Consider the following 17,911-nt stretch of genomic DNA (forward strand, 5'->3'; position numbering starts at 1 on the left):
CCCAGCCCCTCCCCCTTCAGCAACTCCTGCTCAGGTCACTGAGGAAACTGCACCAACCCCTTCTGCTGTACCCCAACCCTTTCCCCCTTAGTTTCCTTTCCCTTTTCCTCTATCCCAAGACCCCTCATTTCCTGTTTCTTACACCATCCATATCTCCTACCCTGCATCTCCCAGAATGGCCCCTCCCCGCTCAGGGACCCCTGCTCAGGTCCCAGCCACTGGTCAGGCTGAAGTGACTCCCTTTGTGGCCCCTCCTCCTGAGGCAACACCCAGTCAGGCCTCAGGCCCTACCCCTGAGGCAGTCATAGATGTATCTCCTCTTCTGACCCCTTCCACTCCTCATGTGCCAGCTGACTTTCCTCCTTGCCAGCCAGATCCCTGAATCTTGCAGTCTGATTAATTTCAACCAGCACCCTTTAGTCTCTCAGAGGAAGTGGGACTTCAAACCTCCCTTCCCAAGGCCCTGTCCCCTCACAGCCTTCAGGGCTTTTTCCCTTAAGGGAAGTGGCTCTCTAGTCTGGTGGGTCAACTAGAGTGCATGTCCCATTCTCCATTTCAAATAACATTCAAATTAAAGAAAAGTTGGGTAAATGCTCCAAAAACCCAACGAAGTTTACTGAAGGCTTTTGGGACTTATCCCTGCAATTTGAGCTTTCTTGGAGTGATTTGCATATCCTTTTCTCTACCTGTTGTTCCACTGAGGAGAAGAGGAGAATCTGGGAACAAGCCCAAAAATTTGGGGATCATTTGGCTAGCAATGACCCCAGAAAATACCCCCCAGGAACAGCTGCTGTTCCCACTAGTGACCCAGGATAGGATTATCATATCTAGGAGGACAGAGAGAAGAGAAGACTACTTTGCCTGTTAGAAGGCCTAAGAACTTCATTTCAAAAGCAAGTAAATTATCAGAAAGTCAGATAAACTTCTCAGACAAATCAAGAAAACCCACCCTTTTCCTTAGATAGACTTATAGAAGCTATTTAAAAGTATACAAATTTAGATCCTGACTCTATTAAAGGGGCAGCTATTCTTAACATGTATTTTATTAGTCAGTCTTCCCCAGATATTAGGAGGAAACTGCAGAAATTGTCAATGGGACCCCAAACTCCTCAGGCCCAATTGCTGGAGATGGCCTCTGGAGTCTTTAACAATAGAGACCTGTTTGCAGCAAAAGAGAAAGAACGCAGGGAACAAACCAGAGACAGAACAATCTCAATTCTTGGCTGTTGCCATGGCCAGGAAAAGCCCTTCCAGGGGACCCCCTGTGGGAGCCCCCTTGACCTATCCTGTCTTAGGAGTATAAATGCTTTACCCTTACTATTGTTATTTTCTTCTGCTTCCTCTGAGACAATATCTTTTTTGTGGAGGAAATTTGGAGAGCCTGGAGTTTTCTGACCTCCTCCACCATCTTCCTAGGTTTCACTCTCCCTTAATAAAAATTGTAACAAATTTTATGTTTTTTATGTTAAAATTTCATTAACTGCTCAAACTTGAAGCATAGGAATTATTCACAGGCTCAATTCAACTCTGTTTGGTTCCAAAGCTTTGTCCTGCTCCATTTCAGACCTCAGCCAATTTGACTCTCCTTTGGCAGCCCAGCGGCCTCCTGTTTTGGGGTATACTAATTGCATTAAAGGCAAACTTTACATGGTTTAGCTTACTGCACCTCAGAACTCCTGAGTATGGCAGTAGGAAGTATTACAAGTGTGTCTCACTGACATATGGGCCCAAGCCGAGAACTTTTCCCTTTACCACAAAATAATTTGAGTCCCATTTGTCCATAGGCCCTGGGAAACCCCCACCTTGAATTCTCCTTGAATTTTCTCACATAATCTGGCTTTTTCATGCCCAAATCTGTTACCTTTAACCTAGCCTAGCCTTCCATTGCCTGTTACCTCCTGATTGGCTCTGGCTGCTATCTACCCTAGATCCTATCAAAATCCCTTTATCTTGGTTCCTGGAATTTGACCTCTAGTCACCCTAGTCCCATCTAGGTCCTCCTTAGACTCCCCTTCAGGACCGTCCCTTAAACCCTCCTCTAGTCACCCCAGACTCATTGGCCACCCCTAGATCCCTCAAACAATCTTTCTGTATATAAGATCCATCTTGCCTCCATGAAGGTGCTCAGATTCCATCTAGCTGAGATTCCATCCACCTGAGATTTTAGTACAAGCTTCACAAATCCTTAGGCTCCTTAAGAGTCTACCCAATATGGCAAATCTTTAATAAACTTTGCTTTACTTTGACTGAAAAGAGACTTGGGTCAATTTCATTCAGACAGGACCTGGCATGTTGGTATTTTGGGGTTCTGAACATCCCTAAACCCCAGCATCACCACATCTAGAAGATATTCTCCATTAAAACAACAACAACTAATGACTGATAACAATTATAGATGAATGATAGATTTTAGGAAGTTTCTTTTAAATTTGAAAGGTGATTGATTTTTGTTTGCTCAGTATGCCAAGTATATATGTATGTGTGTATGTGTGTATATATGTGTACATATATATGCATATATATACATATACTTGCATATTTGTATATATAAATATATTTCCATTTCAGTTTCTCATTCTAGTATTTGTTTTTAAAATGACTGCTAAATAAGGTAAAATTAAAGACACAAATTAACGATTTTATTTAGTTGACTAAAGTCACAGAGTGACTGTAAAAATCCCTTTTCAATTTTCTCCTAAAACCTAAATTGTGAGTAAAATCTAAAACTGTTACACGACCTTACTTGGTCTATCTGAATATTTGTTTCTCTAATTGTTTTTTTTTTTCATTTGATGAAGAACACATTCCCCATTTTAAAGATGTGAAAAGATAAATACTTAATAATATACTTAATTAATACCTAATAATACTTAATAAATTAGTTATTTTGCCAATTTGAGTTTCCTATGTGGAGGATGTTTTACATTTTTGAAGTATCATTAATTAATGTTTTAATTCCATTAAATTATTAAAATCTAACATAATGTGGTAGTATATAAATCATATAAAAGCTCTACCTTCTTACATAGCACTTGAAAAGTGAAGTATAAACAATGAATTACAAATATATTTTCAGTATGTTGTAACATGTTTCCTATTAATTATTTAGGAAGATAATAATTTCTATTAATCATCCCCAAAATAAAAAATGATAACTCTTACTAAGTTGTGTGTGTGATATTATTTTGTTGACTCTCTATTTTTCTAATTCTAGAAGAAAAACTGTATATTTATTCTAGAAGAAATAAGGTAAGGTTTGTTAGTCTCACGTAATTTTGCTTTATAAGTCTTTAATCATGCATAAATAAAGATGATTAATTTTCTTCAAGATTATTAGATGGACTCAGATCCCCAGGATATTCTCAAATCTCTAAGGTTAGACTACAGTCAGTCCAGACTGTTGATTGTCTTCTTGATTAGCACAATCAATACAAATATATGTACCTAAATAGTTTCTGGGTATACATTCATGAACCTCCAGGTTTGAAAAGAGTAAGTCAAGAAACTCTTTAAAATATGTTTTTAGGATACACAGTTGTAGTTGTAATCTATGGCATGTTCAACTAAAAACAATAAAGAAATAAATTGCATGCTTTTAAAAATTTGATGAAAAGTAGAAAGGAAATAATACACATATCACCTTTTATATCTTCTCCATTAGCTTCAAGTTGCCCTCATGAGACTATACTGTAACGACTATGGGAATCCTAGGGCTTATCATCAAAGTAGGTAATTGAATATGAATAGTGATAATGATGTATATATTAACTGTCTTTCAAAAAGTTGAAAAACCTCAAGAAAACTAATAAATGCCCTTGAAAAAGTAACAGTACATATGATTTAAGAATTATTTATTTGGATCTAGAAGAAGTGTTTTGTTCTTGCATATAGATAGATTAGATAGATACATACATACATACATAGATGAAGAAATACATATAAATATAGATAGAATTTTTAAAATTGAGATAATGATTTAGAGGAACAATGTTGCCACCATATTTTGATCTTTAATGAAATCTTTGATTAATGCCTCCTGAGACAAATTCCTCTGTATTGCACAACTGATCTACACATGTGATTACCAAAGAAATGTGCATAATAGGGTGTTTATGTCAATGTGTTTCAGAAATGTCAGCTCTAATTTCATGTTTCCAAACATGTAAAAATTGAATCATTGGGGGCAGCAAGGTGGTGCAGTGAGTAAGAGCGCCGGCCCAGAGTTGGGAGGACCCGGGATCGGTTCCAGCCTCAGATACTTAACAACAACACAAAAAAACTGGTCATGTAACATTGAGCAAGTTACTTAACCCCAAAATTCCAGCTTCTGGGATAAGAATTCACTATTTGACAAAAACTGCTGGGAAAATTGAAAAATAGTATGGAGAAACTATGTAGAGACCAATGTCTTACACCATATACCAAGATAAAGTCAAAATGGTATACAATTTAGATATAAAGGGTGATATTACAAACAAATTAAGAGAGCAAGGATAGTTTATCTGTCACATGTATGGAGAAGGGAAGAATTTATGACCAAACAAGAGATAGAGAACATTATGAAATGCAAAATGGATAATTTTGATTACATTAAATTAAAAAGGTTTTGCACAAATAAAGCCAATGCAACCAAGATTAGAAAGGAAGCAGAAAACTGGGAAATAATTTTTATTGCCAGTGTCTCTGATAAAAGCCTCATTTCCAAAATATAAAAAGAAATGTGTCAAATATATAAGAATACAAGTCAATCCATAATTGATAAATGGTCAAAGGATTTGAACAGTAAATTTCCAGATGAAGAAATTAAAGCTATCTACCATGTTTCCCTGATAATAAGACACTGTCTTATTATTTTTTTTGGACAGAAAAACACCAGAGGGCTTATTTTCAGGGGAGGGCTTATTTTAATGAACATTGACAGCAATTTTAATAAACAGGTAAATGTGAACAAAAAAATGTACCTTTATTCAATAATGAATTCAATAAAGAACAGGATGACATGCTCATTGCTGCAGCTCTGATTGGATGCAGCTCGGAGCGTGGCGTGCGTTTCACCCAGGGGGGGGGGGACGGTGTATACAGAGGGTACCGTAATGTAGTGTGTAGCGCAGGGGATCACCTTCACTACAGTAGCAATCTCAATAGGGCTTATTTTCGGGGGAGGGCTTATTTTAGAGGAATCTTACACAGTAAGGGGAGGGCTTATTTTTGGGATAGGTCTTATTATCGGGGAAACATGGTAAAGTCCTATGAAAAAATGCTCTAAATCACTATTGATTAGAGAAATGCACATTAAAACAATTCTGAGGTGTCACATCATACCAACAGATTGCTTAAGATCACAAAACAGGAAAATGAAAAATGCTGGAAAAGCTGTGGGGAAATTGTAACACTAATGCATTGTTGGTGGAGTTGTGAATTGATTCAGTCATTCTGGAGAACAATTTAACTATACCCAAAGGGCTATAAAACTATGCATACCCTTTGATCCAGCAATACCACTTCTAAGTCTATATGCCAAAGAGACCGTAAAATTGATAAAAGGTCCCATACATACAAAATTATTTATAGCAGCTCTTTTTATGGTGGCCAAGGAATGAAATTTGAGGAGATGCCCATCAATTGGGGAATGTCTGAGCAAGTCATGGTAGGTGAATGTAATGGAATACTATTTTTCCATAAGAAATGATGAAAAAGGGGTGGCTAAGTGGTACAGTGAATAGAGCACCAGCCCTTGAGTCAGGAGTACCTGAGTTCAAATCCAGCCTCAAAGACTTAACACTTACTAGTCCTGTGACCTTTGGCAAGTCACTTAACTCCAACTGCCCTGCCCTCCCCACTCCAAAAAGGAAAAGAAAAATGAAAAAAATAAGAAATGATGAACAGGCAGACTTTATTAAAAAAACTGGAAAGACTTATGTGAATTGATGCTGAGTGAAGTGAGTAGAACCAGGAAAACATTATACACTGTAAGAGAAACATTGCATGATGACCAACTTTAATATACTTAACTCTTCTTAGCAATGCAATGATCTAAGATAATTCCAAACTCACAATGGAAAATGCTTTTCACCTGCAGAGAAAGAGCTCTGGAATCTGAATGCAAATTGAAGCATACTATTTTTCTTTTTTTATTTCTTTTTTGTGCTTTTCCCCTTTGGTTGCAATTCTTCTTTATGATATGACTAATGCGGAAATGTTTAATATGATTGTACATGTGTGACCTATGTAAGATTGCATGCCATCTTGGGGAAGAGGGGAAGCATGGGGAAAAAATTTAAAATTCAAAATCTTATAAAAGTGAATTCAAAAATAAAAACAAATATTTTTAAAAGAGTAGTACTAGTACTAAATGGTGGAGTATATATGAAAATATATTTTTACATCATGATGGGAAAAGAAATACAAACAAAGCCTAACAATGAGAGTTGTCAAAAAATGATGCTTACCATCCCTAGATGTCTTCAAGTTAAGACAGTATAATGCTTTGTTATAGATCTAATACATGAATTATATTTTGGATTTATGATTTTGATGGGCAGTGGAACAGACTGCTGAGTTGCCTTATAATTCTGTATATGATTATATGATTCAATGAATTCTAAATTAGAAGAATGTGAACAACTGCAATCAGATTTAACTGATTAACAAGCAATGAGAATTTAATCAACTGTAAAAGATCAGTTGCTTTAAATTATTCATTGTTTGGAATGAAGTGCTAATATCTTAATGAAGTGTTATTTTATTTTCTTCCTAATGAAAAGCTAAAATATTTAAATGGATCATTTTTTCTAAAAAAATTATAAATTATGATTTGATTCAGTTAAGGTGACTATATTATAGACTTTGTAAAGTAATCTTTCAATCAATCTATACATTTATATAGATTTGTATTATCATCAATAACTAATCTTCTAAGTATGATTTAGGTGTTTATGACATTAGAGGCATGCATAGGTTGTCTTTACCGAAACATTGTGAATACTTTTTACATTAATGATTGTAACACATATAGTCAAGTTCTACCATAGAATTTCTACATGCTTCTCTGACTTCTTTTAGCAAATAACCCATTCATAATCCTTACAAAATTGTTTCTTTTGAACTAGATCAACCCCAAAGTCAAAATGCCATTTCACCTAACATATTTTCATGGATATAATTAGATGGTATATGCTTTTATCTGCCAAGAATTTCTCATCTGGATTTTTGAGTTAAACATATAAATTGATATTCTGTAAAAATAGTCTATTCCAAGCTCTGTATTTAACTAGAATTATGACCTTGTAAAAAGTCAGTTAACCCAAGATTACAGTTTCCTCATTGGTAAAAAAAATAAATAAATAAAAGAATTTGAATGGATTACCTCTAAAATCTTTCCCAGCTCTAAAATTTTATGCTTCTGTTATATGATGTTCCAGGAATAGCCTTAATACAAATTAGTGGTTACTATGGAGACTTTATCATTGTTATTATAATCGTAGCAGCTAGAACTGATACAATTAGACACATCTCATTGTGTTTGTTTTTCTGAAACTTAAAAAAAAAAAACAACTCCAAAAATTTTGCTCCAGGCTAAAAGCTGGAATGAAGTTGAATATTGGGCTTGAAGAAATTATTGAAATATATCCTCTTCTTATTTAAAATTCCCTTATCAAATCCTCTACTTTCTGTAGGAAGTCTTAAATTAAATGAGCCTTACTTATAAAAACCTATTTATTTCAAATGCTGAATGAAAACACTAACTTTCCTAAGAATTGTTCACAGAAAATATGCTAAATATTAAGATCACAAAATCACTGAATCTCAGGGATACAAACCTTTCCAGGGGTCATCTAATCCATCCCTAAGTTAAAGAACTCTATTCAAAATATCTGACAAATGGTCGTTTAGGTTTTGATAGATGTATAGTGATGGATGATGGGGCAATGGCAAAAGTCCTTGAACTTATTCACACATTTAAGCTCTGGTATTTCCCAGAGGCATCTGGCCCATTCCAGCATAATACTTTCAACTGTCCTTTCATTGTGGCTCTCCAACCTGCTCTTTCAACCTATGTTACCTCCAGACCACCACAGGCTACTTGTCACTCCTTATTCCCATCAATATCTTTTCACTGACACTTTTTCCAGGTTTTCTGTTTAAAAGTATCATTCCCAACCCCCATTAGTCACAGATCCTTAGAATCTCACCCACTCAGTGTTGTAATAAAACTTCCCTACTCTGACTGAAGGAAGGCTTGAGTGGTTGAATTCTTTTGAGGCAGACCTGCCCTGTACCTTGCTTTTCAGGGTTCCTAGCACCTCTAGACCTCATCAGTGGAGAACCCATTTTCTCAAAAGATTGCCCCTGACCTTTTAAATAACTCTTATCATTCAGAAGTTTTCATTTGATTTCCTTTCATAGTTTAAATGTTGTAGAAAGAATATCCTTCATGAAGCAGTCTAACTCCTCTGTCTCATTACAGACTGAAAGAGATACTGGTTTTTTATTGTCTTTCCAGTGTTACAAAATCTTTGGCAGCTTCTTCCAAACTAGAACAGCTATAAGTATGGGTCTGAAACAAGAATACATCTCCTTTCTGAGAACTTGCCTTGATAATTATGGTGAGAGACATTTCCAAATAAAAAAATCATTTGGCTATTTTGGCCCAGGAGAAGACATACCTTAAAAAATCCTTCCGCCCTGTGAAGCTTCCTTCCTCTTTGGCAGTTTTAAGGGATTGAAGCATTAGGAAAAGACAGTGGAGGCTTCAAAGAATTATATAGTCTTTACCAATAACGTAGCTTCTGGTATTCCAACTCCAGTAAAAAAAAATGATTTGATGATTGTTTTTTCTTTCTTTCTTTCTGTCTTTCTTTTTTTTTGCTACAAATGACACCAGAAAACACAGAGAAGATGTAACCAAAAGAGGAGTTGATGAAACACACAAGTTCTATATAAACAGAGAAATTGAGGTAATTGGATTTTTCTTGTGCTCAAATGAAGCAACAAACTTCATTTAAAGAAATACTTGGTTATCATACATTGTGGCGTTTAGGTTTACATGGGATAAGGGACCAGAAGGAAGATAGTTGTTGTTTAAGCATCAATAGCCATTGCAGACAAATAAGAAGTAGAAATATATTATGAAGGACTTGACTAGATCTGCCAAATAAAGTATACACCCCAAATACAAAAACACACATAAATATGTGTATATATCAATATTTTATGTGTATGCAAACTTTATTTAGCATGTGTAAGTATTTATGTATATGTGTATGTGTGTATATATACACATATATGGGTGTGTATATTATGAATACATGTATATAATTAGCATGTATTGGCATTCATGCTTCTTGACATATGTTGATAATCAGGGAAGATAGAGACAGAGACAAAGAAAGAGATAATGAGAATAATGAAAGAACAAGGAATGAAAAAAATCACACAAAATATGGTTCATGGTCAAGAAATTAAAGGAGTTTAAAGCTTCTAGTATCTTTTTGGTTACTTTTCTTCTGTGATACTTCAAAATATTCACAGCTATATATCAGAAACATTTTTATTCAAGAAGAGATTCAGAAGTTGATAAACATCATAAGCACTAACATCAAAAGAAATGAAACAACAGTATTTTAACAGAAATGAAACACCTAATTACTAATGTAAAAGCTATCCTAGAAAGGTGTCTATGTATATGTGCATGCACATAAACACATATATATTTCTTATTGTATATTAATATCCCATTATATTTTATATATCATAACTTTTCAGCCATAGCCTATTTTCGAGATCACACTTTGTTTTCAGTTTTTTCATATCACGAAGTGTTGCTATGAATATTTTGCTATGTATTTTAACTTTGTTCTTGTGTTTAATTTCCTCAGGGTATTTTCCCAATGGATGGATCTTTAGTTTATAAACCAAGAATACTTTAATCAATTTTCTTGAATAATTCCAAACTGATATCCAGAATAACCAAACAGTTTCACAGTGTGACAGTATTGTACCTGTCTTTCCACCTACTAGCCCTTACCAATGTTGTCCTGTCTCAACTATGTCTGTGAAACATATTTATGAATATACCTTCTCAGGTCTTCTAAAATCTATCCTCTGGCATCCATAAGGCCCTGGGTTCAACGTATTACTCCCTTTTTAATTGCTATTTTCTAATTCATAGTCCACATTTATGTGATAATTGAAAATACCATTTTGCTCTGAGAAGCCTCTATTGTATTCTTTGCCAACAATTAAAATATGTAAAATATGCATTTCCATTTTAACACACAATTTATAGCCTCTTGTTATTCTCCCTCAATTTACAGTCACTTTGGGGAGGTGAAGCAGGGCTAGAAGGAGCATATATTTTTCATAAATTACAAAGGTAATTTTGTTCCAGATTGCTGAAGTAGAATCTCATCATTTCCCCTCTTTTTTACATCTCTCTCTAGATGCCACTTATCCCTCCTATTCAGTGTCATGTACCTCTTCCACAGATTATATAAAAATACTCGAAAACAATACTCATAATTGTTTCACAATGTGGTTTGAAATTAGCTCTGTGATACTGGCCTCTTAAAGAGGTTGTTGATCTTGACTATGTGACACAGAAATGAAAATTTCCTTGAATATTTGCAATGTATTTTCTTTTATATCACCTCAGTGCTTCATTATTTCCTTCCATTTCTGTCTTTATTCTTAATAATGGCTTAAACAAAAAACCAATTTTCTGAGTGCTTCCTAGCCAGCTAATAAAAATTTTTAATTATAGGCAAAAATATAAAAGGGGTCAAATTTAACATGTTTTTGTACTAACCACTAGCTTGAGAAACCTTGACTGATAAATCTCCAGATGTTGAGCCATATTACATGTTTTGGAATTTGTTTTATTGATTCTATGCAATTACAAACATTAATAATACATGACATTCTTTCAGGACACTGGTTAAATAATTTGAGAACTTAATGCATGTAGTTGTCTAGATGCTCATTGCAGATAATGCATTATCAGAAAGCTCACCCATCTAAATCAACATTTAGATCTAAAAGAATTCTTTAAATAAAATGAATTGATAATGTTGGGGTATTAGCCAGTGGGGGAGTGAAGCCCTATAATGGAAAAAGTTCTTTTATTTTACCTTGGGTAAGTGGCTTTACCTGGGTTGAAAAAGATGAATTCTAAAAGAACTTCTATCTCTAAAACTGGTGAACAAACTTTGTATTTATTTCCCTCTCTAATGGGAATGTAAATTTTGAAGATCTTCCCTGCCCCTAGGCTAAAGTGCACCTGGAGCCTGGGGTGGGAGGCTTGTTTTTCAGTAGATACTTTTTGATTGGCCAGTGGGTCCAAAAGATTGTTACATTCTCTGAGCCAGGAGAAGGCTATATAAGCCCTGATGTGAGGCTTTGTTTTGGGGCTCACTTTGAGAAGTGTTCTGTGATTTGATCAGATGAAACTCTGGAAAGCCGTTGTCCAGAGCCACCCAGCTTTGAAACCCAGATGTTGTTTGGTATGGATGTAATGGTTGGACAGTTTGGAAATCTGTCTACTTGATCTTTTTTTTGTCTTGATAATTCTGTCTGTATACTTTGAAGTTCAGGGTGCTGACCTTTTTCCCCTGAACTAGGTAAATGATACATATTTGACTGATTAAAGTAAGCTTGTTAACCCATTTTGAGTTGCTTTCCTTTAACAAAGCAGATCTAAGAACCTGGGTTGGCAGACACCCTGGGGATGCTGGGGTGCTTGCTGCTACACCCTCCCAGAGAGCCATCCCTATATGGCAAATATTTTTAAACAGAAAAAATATTCAACATAACAGATTGATATATTGAAAAAGTCCAAAAAACATGAGCAATGTGTAACAACTGGGGACCTCTCACTTCCACAAAGGGGCAAGTAAGGGTTTTTTTTCTCATATTTCTTCATTTGAATAATGTGTGTGTGTGTGTGTGTGTGTATATATGTATATATATACACATATATATATATATAATTTTTTTTAAAGCAATTGAGGTTAAGTAACTTGCTCAAGGTTACACGGCCGTGTGTTTCTGGGTGGGTACTAAGTGTCTGAGCCTGGATTCGATCCCCAGGTCATCCTGACACTGGAGCTGGTGCTCTTAGTCGCTGTGCTACCTGGCTGCCCCAGAATAATGTATATTCTTTATATTTTTGTAACACTTTTTTTTTTTTTTTACCATTTTGTTGTAGCTATTCTGTATAATGTTTCCTTGGCTTTACTTACCTTATTCCAAATCAGTTTAGACAGATCTTTCCATCCTTCCTTTTTTCATAATACACATAATTTCTTTTAGCACAGTAATATTAATTACAACCGTGAAAGACAACTTGTTTAATTGTTCTCCAGTTGGTGGCCATCTTATTTGCTTCCCATTCTTAACTTTCACAAAAAGTGCTAAAACAAATATTTTTAAGTATTATGTGGGCTTTTTTCTTATCAATGTCTCCCTTGGGGCATAACCTAAGTAATAGAATTTTTTATTCAAATGTCTTGGGCATTTTAACTATTTTATTTGCATAATTCCTATTTGCTTTCCAAAATTTGTGTATACTTTTACAATTATACCAACAATAATATAAGGGATAGTTATTGCTTAAGCATCAATAGCTATTGCAGACAAATGTAATGCCAAGCAAAGGCAACTTCCCAAGGTTCAAAATCCCAGCATAGCTGCTGTCCATTTCATTCAGTGACAAATTGAGAACAGAGAAAATCAAAATACAGCATAATTCAAATTACACCACCCCTGGGCAATACATTTATTTAGTCAATTACAAAGTCCCTCTTCCAAGTACTACTCCACCCCTAGGCAGTACATTCATTTAGTTAATTATAAAGCCCCTCTTCTCATATGGAGATTAGTTTCCAATCAAAAGCAAAGTACATTCATTTGGTCAGTCACAGAGCAAAAAAATTTAAGTTTCCCACCCTTGGATCACAACTAAAAAGGCCATCTACCCCAGAGTTACAACAAGCTCAAGCACAACATTTAATACCCAGAGAGGTCTTTTCTTCATCTTGACCCGAGGCAAGTTCTCAGCAATCTTTGTTCCTGGGGAGACAAAGGTTAGCAAGGCCATAAGATACATTGCCTATGTCCTTGTTAATTCATTCTCTGTCTGCAGAACAGTCCTAGGATCCCTGAAAACATTAGCAAAACCCTCTTCTAGGATTTCTGTAAACATACAACAAGAAAATCCTTCTTCAGGGCTTCTGAACTAACAGCAAGGTCCCAAAGCCTCTGCAACAACAGTACTGTCCTTCACCAGTGGACGAATCTGGCAAAACAACATCAAAACAGACAAAGTACCAGCATAACAGCCATGTCTCCTCAGTCCTTGGCAGCTCTGGGTGTCAGGTCTCAAAAGTCCTGGGCAGTTCTAACTGGCCCTCAGCAATACTCTCCGTCTCCACCATGCTGCTTCCAAAAAATTCTTCTGCCTCTCTCTCTCTGCTTGTGTCTCTCTAAATTCACATCACCAGCTCCTCCCAGTTCAGCCCTCTCTTTTCATGTCAACAAGTCCATCCCACATTCTCAAGCCTTTAAAACAGAACAGGCTACCTCAGGCAAAGGTCCTCCTCTCCCCACTCACAGCAACTGCTCAGCATCCAGGAAGCGTGCTCCCAGCAGTTCCTGTCCCTGGCAGTACTCAGCAGGAGTTCTTAGCAGAAATTCTGGCTGGCTCATAAAAAAGGGGTTCATGCCTTCACCTCCACCTTGGCCACTACTGCTGCTGCTACCTCTGCTGCTGCAGCTGCCACTGCCAGTCCCTACAGGAACTCCAGCTTGGTTTCTGCTTCCTCTAGCTCCACCACTTCCTGCCATGTCAGCAAATCCAATGGGGCATGGAAGATCTTTAAATCCTATAACCATTACAACAAATAAGAAGTAAAAATAGATTATGAAGGAGTTGACTAGATCTGCCAAATAAAGTATACACAAAAAATATAAACACACACACAAATATGTGTATATACAAATATTTTTATGTGTATGCATATCTTTCCACAATTCCTCCAACATTGACTGTTGCCATTTTTTGTCATATTTGCCAATCTGCAGGGTATTAAATTTATCTTCAGGGTGTTTTGAGTAGGATTTCTCTTATTTTTAGTGATTTGGAGAATTTTCTTCATGTTTGTGAATACATTGCAGTTTTTTCTTTTAAGAAGTTTTTATTTTTTTTCCTTTGGGGCAGCTAGGTGGTGCAGAACACCGGCCCTGGAGTCAGGAGGACCTGGGTTCAGATCTGACCTGAGAGTTCACACACACGCACGCACACACACACACACACACACACACACACACACACACACACACACACCTAGTTGTGTGACCTTGGGCAAGTTACTTAACCCCAATTGCCTTACCCTCCCCCCTCCAAAAAAAAAAAGCAAAAAAAGAAAGAAGTTTTATTCCTATTATATATATATATACATATATACATAATGTATGTATAATTATGTGTGTATATAAATATTTACATATAAAACTGTTGATAATTATGTATAGTTTTGTTGATAATTATATATGTGTGTATTATCTATGTGTAGATATGTTGTATGCATGCACATATATACACATGTATGTATGTATAGGTATGGGTGTATATCTTGGATAACAAACACTTAACAAAGAAATTTGATACAAAGATTATTTCTCATTTGTCCTCTTCCCTTCTTGTCCAAGGTGTGTTAATGCTGTCTATGAAGAAGTTTTTCAATTTTTAGTAATCTATTTTTCTTTATAATTGCTTCTATTACCTGTTTTGTTAAGAATATCTTCTTTAGGGGCGGCCAGGTGGCTCAGCGAGTAAGAGCACTGGTTCCAGTGTTGGGACGACCTGGAGATCGAATCCCAGGCTCAGACACTCAGCACCACACCCAGAAATAACTGGCCGTGTAACCTTGAGCAAGTTACCTAACCCCAATTGCTTAAAAAAAAAAAAAAGAATACCTTCTTTACCCATAGCTATGGGAATTATATGATCTATTCCTCTCTTGATTTTTATAATGTAATCTTTGATATTAAGATTGTATATTCATTTAGAATGTATTATGAATTGTATTGTAAGGTATTGGTCTAAGCCTATTTTCTTTCAGGCTGCTTTCTAGTTTTCCCAGCAGCATTTTTTTTTTTTATTAAATAGGGAGTTTTTCCTAGGTGATTTATGCTTTCTGCTTTATCAATGTGTTATATTGTTTCATTCTCATCTCTTCTATACCATTGATCTATCTATATGTTCTTTAACCAATACCAGATGGTTTTTGAAGACTTCTTTTTATTTTAGTCTGAGATCTGGAAAAATTATTTCTCTTTATTTATTATATATTTTTCTTAATGTCCCTTGGTATTATAGATCATTTGTTTTTTTCAAATGATTTTTATTAGGCTTTGTAAATTATGCCCTTTGCAATTTGACTGGTATAGCAATACAGGACTAATAAAATTATACTTTAATTTTGTAGCATTGTTATTGTTATTCTATCAGCAAAGCTTAGACATGAGTACTGAAGATTCCTTCAAATATACATTTTTTTAATCTTTCTTTGTAATTGAATGTATACAAGTATTTTGTGTGCTTTGGGAGAGTCATATGTATTTTATGCATTTTATAGCAATTTGGAATGAGAATTTTCCCTCTCTACTGTTTCTTCTGTTTTGTTATAATTATAAAGAAATATTATTGTTTTGGGGTTTTTTTGTACCCTTTAACTTTGCTCCAGCTACTGTTTTAATTATTACCTTTGTTGCTTCTTTAGGATTGTCCAAATAAGCTATTGAATCATAAGGAATAAGTGATAGTTTTATATCTACATTACCTATTTTTAATCCTTTAATGTCTATTGCATTATTCCTAGTGCTAATATTTCCAAAAAATATATATCAAATAATAGCAGGGAGAGTGGACATCCTTGCTGCATTCCTATATTTATTGGAAATGTTCTAGTGTATAACCATTGTATATGATGTTTGCTTTCGGTTTGAGATAGAAGATTTTTACATTCAAAAAGATCCTCTATAACATCTCTACATTGTAAGATTTTTAGCATAAAATAGTGTTGTACTTTGTCAGAGGATTTTTCTGAATCAATTGAGATGATTGTATGGTTTTTGATGTTTTGTTTTTTAATATAGTTAATTAAATTGTTTTCATAATATTGAATCATACTTGCATCCCTGGTATAAATCTCACTTGAACACAAAGAATACTTTTTTAGAAAATTCTCTGTAGTCTACATGATAGAATTTTGTTTAAAGCATTTGAGTTAATGTTCATAATTGTATTGGTCTATAGTTTTCTTTCTGTGTTTTATTTTTTCCTAGTTTCAGAATTAGGATCATATTTGTCTCACAAAAGGCTTTTGGTAGGGATATTTCTCAATTTTTGAAAATAATTTGTGAAGTTTAGCTATTAATTGTTCTTTGTAAGTTTGATAGACTTCTCCTATGAACCCATTCAGTATCAGAAGTTACTGTTATCGGGGTTTTCTCCCCTTTGGTACTTCTTGACAACTAAATCTACTTTTTTTTCTAAGACTGGATTATTTAATATTTCCATTTGATTGTCAGATAGTTTGTGTAATTTATATTTTTGAAGATTTTCCTCTAAATTTTTTTCTTGGTTTTGTTAGCATATAATTGTGAAAATGTTCTGGTTATTCTTTTTATTTCTTCCGATTTTGATATGATTTTTCCTTGATCATTTTCTCTTTTATTGATGTGCTTTTCTGCTCTTTTTAAAAATTAAATTAACGAAAGTTTTGTCATTTTTATTAGTCTTTTCAAAGAACCAGCCTTTAGTTTTATTTACCATTTCTCTGGGATTGTTTTTGTTTCTAATTTTTCTACTTCTCTAATTTTTCAGTATCTCCTCTTTTGTGTTTATTTTAGCTTTTTTTTTTAACTTGTTTATTTAAAAAAATAAAACCACATATTCAGTCCATTAATCCTATCTGTTTCTATTTTGCTAACATATATTTGTAAATAAGTGATTTAACCCTTAGGATTACATTAACTACAGCCCAGAAATTTTGGTATGTTGTTTCATCATAATCATTTTTTGTTTACATAGTTATTAAGTGTTTCTATAATTTATTTTTGACCCACTTATTTAATATTTCATTCTTAATTTCTATTTGAGCCTATATCATTTTATTTTGTGGTCCCTGAACACACTTCTATTTTTATTGCATTATGGTGGCATTATGGTGTGTAAGGGATGTAATTAACTGGCTTTTGCCTTTTTATATGTATTTGTTATATTTTGTACCCTAATATGTGGTGAAGTTTTATAAGCATTTCATCTTTGACAGTTACATTTAAAAGGGAACCAGGTTTGGATCTTTTTGGTTCTTTTTTTTTAATTCTAGTTTCTACAGAAATTAGCTTAGTTTCATATTTACATTTTATCTTTCTGTTAGCCTTATCTAAAACTGAGAAAGTGATATTGAATTTCCTGTCATTATTATGTTATTGGCCCGCCTTCTTGAAGCTCAGGTGTTTCCTATAGGAATTTGGATAGTAAAGCAATTGAAACACATATGTTTATTATTAACATTGATGTGTCACCTATAGTTCCTTTCTTTTAAGTTTCCTTGTTCATACCTTTTTATTGAATGTTTATTTTTGAAAAATATTACTGGGAATAATGATTGGAAGATTCAAAAAGATGTATTTTCCCTCAAATACATAGAAGGGAAAACCTTCTTAACAGAGCTGTCCAAAATAGGAATGCACTGCTTAAGGTCTAAAACATCTGTATGATTGTCAGTGATGCTATAAAACAGTAATTCCCATTTAGAAGTTCCTGAACACAATAATATTCGGAGGAGTTCATGCTGATAGATAGATAGATAGATAGATAGATAGATAGATAGATAGATAGATAGAT

At 34.5% G+C, this 17,911-nt stretch overlaps 1 protein-coding gene across 1 annotated transcript in view; it reads right to left on the reverse strand.

Annotated features, from left to right (window-relative positions):
* The window catches only part of LOC138151200 (trifunctional enzyme subunit alpha, mitochondrial-like), a 43,353-nt gene that overhangs the window by 24,720 nt on the left and 722 nt on the right, over positions 1-17,911 (reverse strand). The window contains 1 exon segment of the mRNA XM_069074722.1: positions 13,728-13,880. Within this exon segment, the coding sequence (XP_068930823.1) occupies positions 13,728-13,880 (153 nt within the window).

The sequence above is a fragment of the Petaurus breviceps genome, unplaced genomic scaffold (assembly GCF_028583685.1).
Source record: "Petaurus breviceps papuanus isolate PSGF00001 unplaced genomic scaffold, PetGlider_PUasm1.0 90895, whole genome shotgun sequence".
In the NCBI taxonomy this organism is placed as follows: domain Eukaryota; kingdom Metazoa; phylum Chordata; class Mammalia; order Diprotodontia; family Petauridae; genus Petaurus; species Petaurus breviceps.